The sequence below is a fragment of the Marmota marmota genome, unplaced genomic scaffold (genome assembly GCF_001458135.2).
Source record: "Marmota marmota marmota unplaced genomic scaffold, marMar, whole genome shotgun sequence".
NCBI lineage: Eukaryota > Metazoa > Chordata > Mammalia > Rodentia > Sciuridae > Marmota > Marmota marmota.
Window position 1 is genome coordinate 8188587 of NW_026000000.1, and position 9404 is coordinate 8197990.

General features: G+C 44.7%; 1 protein-coding gene across 8 annotated transcripts in view; it reads right to left on the minus strand.

Moving 5' to 3' along the window:
• Positions 1–9404, minus strand: part of Wdfy4 (WDFY family member 4) — a 274400-nt gene that overhangs the window by 80636 nt on the left and 184360 nt on the right. For all 8 annotated transcript variants that reach the window (XM_015498911.2, XM_048807497.1, XM_048807491.1 and 5 more), the window contains 2 exons: positions 8035–8183; positions 2198–2318 (listed from right to left, as the gene is read on the minus strand). In XM_015498911.2, coding sequence (XP_015354397.1) covers positions 2198–2318; positions 8035–8183 — 270 coding nt within the window. The remainder of the gene's footprint in view (positions 1–2197; positions 2319–8034; positions 8184–9404) is intronic.

The following is a 9404-nucleotide window of genomic DNA, read 5'->3' on the forward strand; positions in this document are numbered from 1 at the left end:
CCACCATTTGACCCAGCTATTCCCCTTCTCGGTCTATTCCCTAAAGACCTAAAAAGAGCATGCTACAGGGACACTGCTACATCGATGTTCATAGCAGCACAATTCACAATAGCAAGACTATGGAACCAACCTAGATGCCCTTTTTTAAATTTTTTTTTAAAGAGGGAGAGAGAGAGAGAATTTTTTTTTTAATATTTATTATTTTAGTTTTCGGCAGACACAACATCTTTGTTTGTATGTGGTGCTGAGGATCCACCCCGGGCCGCACGCATGTCAGGCGAGCGTGCTACCGCTTGAGCCACATCCCCAGCCCAACTTAACTCCTTAATTAGACCTTCTGACTTCCCTTTAGGCTATGAAGACCTTGTTGATGGATGAGGGGGGTCTATACAGAATGAATGGGAGAACAGGGAGCCTAGCCTCAGCTACCACTTCCCTTGGACAAAGCAGGAAGTGAATGCCCCATTCCTGGGATGAGCAAGAAGCAGACAGAGGGAGAACATGCCCACTTGCACCCTCAAGACACTTTCATTTCCAGGTCATGGGCTTGGGGTTTCCTAAACCAGGGTCACCTCACTGGAAACACCACTAGTTAAGTGGGGACCGCTCTCAACCTGGGCAGCATTGTATGCTCATCTGCAGACACAAGAGGCACCAGGGGCCTTGCTCAGTCCATTTTGTTAATCCATTTTGCTGTGGCTATACTGATGTAGCAATGTGGTTATTAATGCCTAAATAAAAACTCATAATTTAATTTTATTTCATTTTCCTCCCTTTCCTCCCTCCTTCAAACTCTTCCTCCTTTCTATTCCAAATTATGTCAATAAGAAACTTGGAGTAAGGGATACAGTGCACTCATATGTGGGATACACCTCGTGGGCGAGAGGTGGGGTCATAGAGACAGAATTCTGGCTGGAGGGATGGCCAGAGAGGGGTGAGGCCTGGACATGGAGGTTCAGACTTAGAGATGGGCTCCTGAATCCAATCATAATAACATCCTGCTTTAATTTGGCTGGGAGTCAATTCTCCAAGTCCAGGTCACTAATGCCCTTGAGCAGAGGGGAGACATTCATAATGATATTGCAAGCCCCCTTCTCTGGTAGATATGAGACCCTTATTTTTTCCTTTAATAAGAGAAAAAAAATAATATACAAAACAGGAAGGGATATAGAATCTGTAGAGGCTACAGCTTGCCCCGGCTACCTTGAGTGACAGGCTCAGGTTTCTCCTAGAAGAACCAAGGCTAGCTGATTGATTGGTGGCCTTGCTCTCAAAACTGCCCCCTTACCACCCCTGCACTACTTGGCATTGCACACACACCCTTCCGCTTCTGGCTTCCACTAGCGTCAGGCTAACTGACCATCTGGAAATAATCATCATTTATTGGAGAAAAAGAAATTCGCTTACTCCACCTATATGCTACCAAATACAGCCTGTAAGGCAGGCATAAAATCATAAAAAATAACTTTGAGTGCCTACTATGTGGGCCCAAATGTGCTCAGTGTATATGTGCAAGGTAAGAAGAATAAGGCTTGGCTCTCTGTTCCATGATAGTGAGGAAGTTCAGAGAGATGCCGGAAGGAGCCACAGTGGGTGCAAAGAGCCCAGCTCAGCTGCACTGCCCAGAACCTTCCAAGTGGGGCTGCTCCTTCCAGTCACCATCTCCTTCTTCTTGCAAAAGAGCTCAGGAAGGTCAGGAAAACTGAAAACCAACCACTTTTTGAGCAAAAGCAGCACTGAGTAAAGAAGAAAGTACAACAGAGGCCTAGACCGAAAGGAGTAGGCTGGACCCTGGTGAGCAGGGCAGCTGGAACTTTCTAGAATTCACTCCTGTGAAAGGCCTCCCTGAGCTTTGGTTTCAGACAATAATAATGAGCCTCCTGCACGATTTAAATGATGAATTAAAGTACTCCACACATCCAAACTAAATTTGCAAATGAAATGCACCCTTATTAAGTTCATCAGGGATAAACACCATTCCTTTGCTAGGCTTTGGAACTAACTAGTTCCCTGCAGAGAAGGTGAGTAATGAATCCTGGCCTTTCCCCTCCTCCTACATGGTGCCTCCGCCCCAGGCTGTGCACAGGTGCCAAGCGTGCTCAAAGAGGTGTGTGTGTTCAATGGTGCTAAGAGAACACTTGTCATGATCAGGTCCTCCCACCCGCCTGCTCATGCTGTCAGAGCCCCACCGACATACCTGTAGGAGGAAGCGGGCCTGCCGGAGCTCCCTAAGGTCCCAATAGCTGTGGCGCTGGCACGAGTAATGGTCAGAAGATCTGTCTTTGCTGCACATGTTGAAAATGAAGGAATCGCTGATGCTGAAAAGGAAAAAAAGACATTCAGTGCACACACTTGCACACCTGTGTGACAGCATCTGACAGGCTCCTTTTATTATCTGCCCCTTCACTAGCCTCATCCAAGTTTCTGGGGACATGCTGGTTGGCTGCTCTAGCCATGCCAACTACTGGTTGGCTGCTTCCATGGGTCTGTTAAGCCCTTTCTGATTGCTTGTCCATGTCCCCTCCGACACATGAAGCCCTGCCCTTAGGAGTAAGGTGGAGTGCCAGCCTCATCAGGTGATGGTGATGGCAGAGGACACTGTTGACACAGGGTATAAAGGCTGGGGGATGTGGGAAGACTCCCTGGGTACAGGGGTGTGTGAGGAGCTGTTGAACCATGTGGCTCTTCAGTACCCTGGATCCACATCCCCTATCTCCACATCTCTGGCAACCCTGAGAGTATTCCAGATGATTGTCCTGAGTGGCTGGGGGGGTCAGCCTGGGACAAAGAGGTCAAACTGAATTCTGAAGAATTGCTTAACCGCATAGCAAAACCAATTGTCTGCAAGCCAAGGCTTATTTGGTAGGCAAGATCCACGGCGGAGTGAGAGTAAGGGTGGGGGTGTGTTCTTAAAATTCCCCAAAGCCAGGCCTTGTAGAGTGAGGAGAAAGCCTGGAGGATGGGGTAGAGACCCATACAAGAGGCAAAGTAGGGACACGCATGTGACCCGAGTCCTGCTCGCCACCCACCCTGTAGTATGGTCGAGTGGCCTGTAGGAGGTGGGAGGTGGTCTAGAGAGGAGTTAACTGTGATACTTAAGTGAGATCTTGGAGGCTTTCCCTGAAAGATGTCAGAATAAGCCCATCTCCTTGGGAAGAAGAGGTGAGGGAAGGAGGGGAGAATCTACAATTTATCCAAACATTTGTTCCCAAAGAGATTAACCTTGAGGTGACAGGGTAAAGATTTTCAGAATTCATACAAAGAGGGACTTGAGAAATAAAGTTGATTTCAGTTACAGATAGTTACATTTATGTACAGCTGGGCCATGTAGTCATTTTAATCTTGTATATAACCACAAAAATTCTTATTAAAATATCCTTTTAATAAAGAGAAATGAAGGCCTCCTAAGCATTCTGGCCCCAAGAAGCCTGAGTGTGACCACAGGCTCAGAGAGCCAAGAGCTGAAAGACCCCAGCCCAACGTGGTCCTGCTGACCAAGGTCAAGTTTCTGGGAATAGTTGAGGAAATTGTTTTGTCTCTCCTAGTGCTGTCCTCTCTGCCCAGGCCCCAGCCTCCAGCCTAGGCTATAAGGCTTCCATGCCACCAATCTGGGGCAAACTGAGACAGAGGTCTGGCTGTCCCAGGCCTGGCAGGAATGCTCCAGTACATAGTCAGTGGAGGTCCAGGATACACAGGGAAAACTCTGTACTTGCACCCCTGTTGGTGGTCACTCCTGGGCAGAAGGGAAGCCCGAGCCCTCTGTGTACCCCGCCCCCCCCACAGAGCTAGACTTAGAAGATGCCATCGCAGGCATCTCTGAGGTCCTTCCCACCCCTTCTCGGAAGAACCACCCCAGGCCTTCTTCTCTGAGTCACATCACTGTAAGTCTGCTTGGATACAAGATGTGACTTTCATTCTGGCTGCTTCTGCCAGAATGATTTAATTCAAACCTGCTGCCGGCCAAGGCCCTTTGTCCATTATTAATGCCTCTGCTTGGTTTGAGCTGAGCTTTCCCCAAACTTCTCTGACTCCCAGTGAGGCCACAGTGATAATTCAATGTCTGACCCTCAGCTTGGGTTAAGGACAATCTCAAGTTTTCTGTGTTCCCATAGGCCTCTGCTGATGGGAACCACAGCAAATATTCTCCATGCCTTAGCTGCATGTTTGGCTGACTTCCCTCTCCTGTGAGCCATGTAATGACACAGGCTTTTCCCTCTGGCTCTCTGTGTCCCCCATCTTCCCCCAAGCTCTGGGTATGTTTGCTCAGTGACTGTCATGCTCCTGGCCTGCTGAGAACTTTCCTGTCCATTGTTTAGTTTGATTTTCAAAATGAACCTCAACTGAACAGGCATGATTATTACTTCCATATCATAAATCAGGAAACTGCATTCCAGAGGATGAGACTTTTTCAAGGTTGCTTGGTTATGAAGAGATGGAACTTGGATTCAAATCCAGGTCCTCTGACTCTAAAATCTAAGTTCTTTCTAAAACCCAATTTTGATAAAAGTGAATTTATCACCCCTCCCTGAGGCAGAAAGCCTCCCTAAATTTTTATAGAGCTCTTCCCACAAACTCCCTCTTCTTAGTTTGCTCTCTGTATATGGATTCTGCAAACTAGGACTTTGAAACACGGAATGAGAAAGAATACTCTGGAAAATGATAAGGGGTTTTTAGGAGAAATGAGTCATTTTTCTCCCACTTATGGTAACTGTATAGCCATATAGGACAGGAATCCTCAGATAGACCCAAATCTTCAGAAAAACTAAATTATGTACACCATTGAGTTCACTGATGGAAGTCCAAATCACAGATGTGATTGGGGGTATCTTGACAACAATACATGTTCTACAGAATAAATCCAAGTTGAGGCTTCCAAGGTTGATGAGTAGGAAGGGGCAGCTGATCCATGTTCTTCTTTAGGTAGATCTTTTACTATGATTCGTAGAATGCTGCTCATGCTTCGACTGTCTGATAGCTATCGTGATACGTGAACATTGTCCAGGGTGATCATAGCATAGCATTATATTCTTATTAGGGAAATCACAGTTAAGTGAGTTATAATATTGGTTGACATGTTCTTTGATAGAAGTGAATTTCAGAATAAAGTATATTTTGATTTGCTCCTCATTTGAAGTTAATGGATAATTGTCAGAATTATGCCTAGAATTTATACCTGGACTCATTCACTAGATCACAAACCCTTTAGCAGACTTGGCCTGCATCTGAATCATGTCTTTATATCTGTGGAATCTATGATGATGCCTGGTACAAAATAGATTATCAGAAATATTTGTTGAATTGAACTAAACAGGGACAGGATGACTTAAAGCTGTTCAATGATAAGAAGTATCTTATTATATATCCTATCACTAGAGGTCCAGATGGATGGTCTGGGATCCCACCAAATTAGTCAAATGCTGTATATCGTGACTGCCATTGTTATGGGCAGGATTGTGTCCCCCCAAAAAAATGTGTTTAAGTGAGAATGTGACTTAACTTGACATAGTGTCTTTACAAAGGTCATCATGTTAAAATAAGGACATTAAGGTGGGCTCTGCTCCAATATAACTGGTGTCCTCACTCAAAAGTGAAATTTGGACACAGAGGCAGATGAAAGGTGGTATGAAACCAGGGAGAAGATGACCATGTGACTGGAGCGATGCTGCTCAAGACCAGGAACACCCAGGGCTGTCCACAAACGCCAGAAGCCTGAAGGGCAAGGAAGGATTCTCCCCCTTGAGCAGGCAGCAAAGCAAGGCCCTGCTGACACCTTGATTTCACACTTCTAGGTCCATGAAACAGCAATCTCTGTTTTCTTTGAAAGCCACCCTGTTTTAGACAGTCTTACCAAACTAATACAAGTGTGCAAGAAGGGGAACCCAACGTAAATTAAACTAACCTCTTTAGAAGAGTCTCAATTTCTGAGGAAAGTTCCAAAGTACTCAAGTCATCACCAATGGGGAAATTAGAGTGTTCTTGAACTTTATTTGGGATATTTTTATGGTGCATCAGAGCGGCTCTTTCAAGGTCTAATGCTCAACTGTACTTGATGGCAGTCTTTTAAAGAAGCATTTCAGCGTTGACTTAGCTTTATTTTTAACAAGCTTATTTATGCATCTTCCTTAGTCCCTATGGTCAAAATAAGACTTAATCCCCATTGATCTGACATGATCTAAAAGCCCATCTTTGAAAATTGCATCTGCAAGTGTGCCAGTAGTTTCTTAGGACCATAGACAAGACCCCCCAGAGAAAGCACTCTCTGATTAATGAACACTTCCTTTGAGGTATGATAACTAAAATTACCTGTGCAATTTTCAAATGGTACTCTAGGGTAGGGATTTGTTTTCACTCTACTCCTGCTTGCATTCTAGAAAAGTACATTTCCAAACAAGGGAAGTCTTGTTTAATTGCAAAATCAAGTGCATATATATAACCTGACCACTGGACTTCTATTAAAAGTGCAGAGATAGTCAATTTGATCAGGATTAGATATACCTCATCAACACAATTTATCTAATCAATAAGACCTTATCTAGCACCAGCTCAATGTAAACCTGAGGTGAGGAGTGGAGCAGTGGATTATGCAAGTCATCACAAGGTCATGCCACACAGACAGGTAGAGTGGAAAGCTTTCATCCGCTCTCAGAAAGGCAAGTTTGCAGACCCATTGTCCATATTGATCAGTGTCAATAAAACATGAGCAATGAGATGGGATGAGTATGCCAAGTATTAATTATGCTTCTCTTGCCTTGGAAAAGCACAGAAGACTTGCAGCAATTGGTGAACATTGGGTATGAATAAAAGATGGAAATTAGCAGAAAGAAAAAAAATGCCAAGCATTATAAAGGAAATCTAAATCAAAACAGGTGGGCTGACACCTACTCTTCCACACTCCCTCCATTCTTGCCTTCTGACATAGGCTAGAAATCATATGACAACTGGGCGTTAAAATTCTTAGTTATTAGCAAGTCAGGATTTTGATTCCTCTGTCAATATCCTGAAACAGTAATTCTCAAAAATGTGGTCCCAAAAGTAGTAGAATCAGCCTGAGTTAGATGGTTGGTAAAATCTCAGTTTCTACCTGAGAACTACTGAATCAGAAACTAGGGAGGGGGAAAAGCTCAGAGGTCCATGTTCTAACAAGCCCTTTTGTGATTCTGAGGTGAGCTAGTTTTGAGAGTCACCTAGCTGAAAGTTACCTTGCCATCAGTGGCAAGTTAGCCATAAAAGGCAAGGCCATCTCTGCAGGAACAAATCTTCATCCAAATGTCTTCAAAAGCAATGATCAAGTGTGAATATACAGCTTGACCACTGGACTTTTGGAAAGAGGACAAACACAGTCAATTTGACTTTGGATGTACTTTATAAACAGAAGCAAATTGATCAATAAGAGCCAGTTGAACCCACAGAGACCACAAACATCATATGTTTAAGAAGGACCTCAGAATTTCCTGACAAAGACATCTGGTATTAATTAGTGTAAAAAGGGACAAAATTTCTAACAAACTCTCACCCATCCTTCACTAGACCTTAGCCATTTCCCCAGGCAGCCCTTCCTCACACCACCATTCCCAGGTTATCTTTGCAGTTTCACATCATGAAGAAACACACATTTTGGGCTATCATGACAGCATGCTCCAAACTCTTTCCAAAAGAATGGGTTTATACTGCTAGCTGTACTCATGTGCCTCTGCATGAATGGAGCAGTGCCTAACATCTTACAAAGAACGGGCAACCAACAAATTTTTTAATGCATAAGCTGATGGGCATTTTCATATAATCTGAGAAAAGATCCCTATATATGGTGTTACATTCCATATGATGACAGCTGTCATGTCACTCCAGACTTCAGCTTTGGGAACCCTGGTCATGGATAGCTTATAGCTGTAGACCCCAAGTGATCCCATTTTATCTCAGGGCTCAGTTTCAGGCCCCAACCCCTCAGAAAAACCAAGGAGGAGCGAAAGAAGTAGAAGTGACTACAAGAGAGTTGGGGCTCAGGGAAGAATCCGCTGGAAGAAGTGGAGAACTCACTTGGATAAGCAGTGCCGGGTGCAATAGACGTCACCTGTGGGAGACAGGGTGAAGTTCTCACAGATGTAGAAGTGCTGGTGGCCAAAGAGCAGGACCCCTTCGGAGACCAGGTGGCCCTGCACAATCACCAGAGAGAACTTCTGGGTCACCTAGAGGGAGAGGATGCCAGAGTCAGGCTGTGTGCACATAAAGCATACTCTTACAAAGAACAGGAGGACAGTGACCAGTCACCCACTGAGAACATTTGGAGTTGAGGTTTTTACCTTGTAAAAATGACAGGCTGCATTCACAACCTGTGTGGGACTTCTACATACAATATCCTGTGCAGTTTTTAATCTACCCCAAGATACTGCCACCCCCATCATCAAGGTTTGCAGGTTATGTTTATTGCAACATTAAGCATGTCAAGTCCTTGCTTTCAGCCCGTCCACAATCATACAAAGCACTCTGCCGTTAGCAGTGAAGTAAGTTTGCCAGGCACAAGACATACCTCAGTTACAGAGGAGAAAGTGTCCAGGGATCAGCTGGTGAATGGCTGAGCCAGGACTAGAACCCAGGTCTGCCCAGAACAAGTTCAAGACTGGTGCTGCTGTTTACACAGGGCCAAGGCAAGTGTGCGTAATGGATACTCAGGGTCATCAGATCCTTCCTCTTGGACTATAGCATGTGTTCCTCCAACTGCTAAAATGTTAGCAGCTTTCCAGAATTGCCTCAGCTGAAGAGGGCACCTGGGCCAAAGTCACATCCTCTTTCCAGGGGCACTGACCCAGCAGCTGGTCAATGTGCAGTAGGGAGACTCAGCACCTTTACCTCTATTTTGGTCTATTGTAAGGAATCATCCCACACTTAATAGTTCCTAGGTGGTATCAGCTGAAGCCTTTGCTGATATTGCATTGGATTTACCTTTTTCCATTGAGACAGCCCTGTAGCCCTCATTCCCAATAAACTTCCTATATGCATATTTTTGGCTCATGGTTCATTCCTCAGGGAACCTGACCTGTCACAATGACCCAGAGTTCTTCACGTAGTAAAGACTAAGTAGATCCTTGCATGAAATAAGTCCCTGAAGGAACAAGTGAGTGAATAAATAATGATAGGAGTCCAAATGGATTGAGATTAAGGCCAAGGCAAATGTTTTCTCAGGGTAATTTTGTGTTAATTCCAGCTATTCAAAATAGAACTGATATTTTTGGAAGAAAAGAAGAGGTCTCAGGAAATAAGAACCTCACCAAAGTCTGGGTACAGTGGCACATAACTGAAGCCCCAGCTACTTAAGAAGGGTGAGGCAGGAAGACTGCTTGAGTCTTATTCAAGGCCAGATTGGACTACAAAGTGAGACAGAGGAAGAGGAGGAGGAGGGGGAGGGGGAA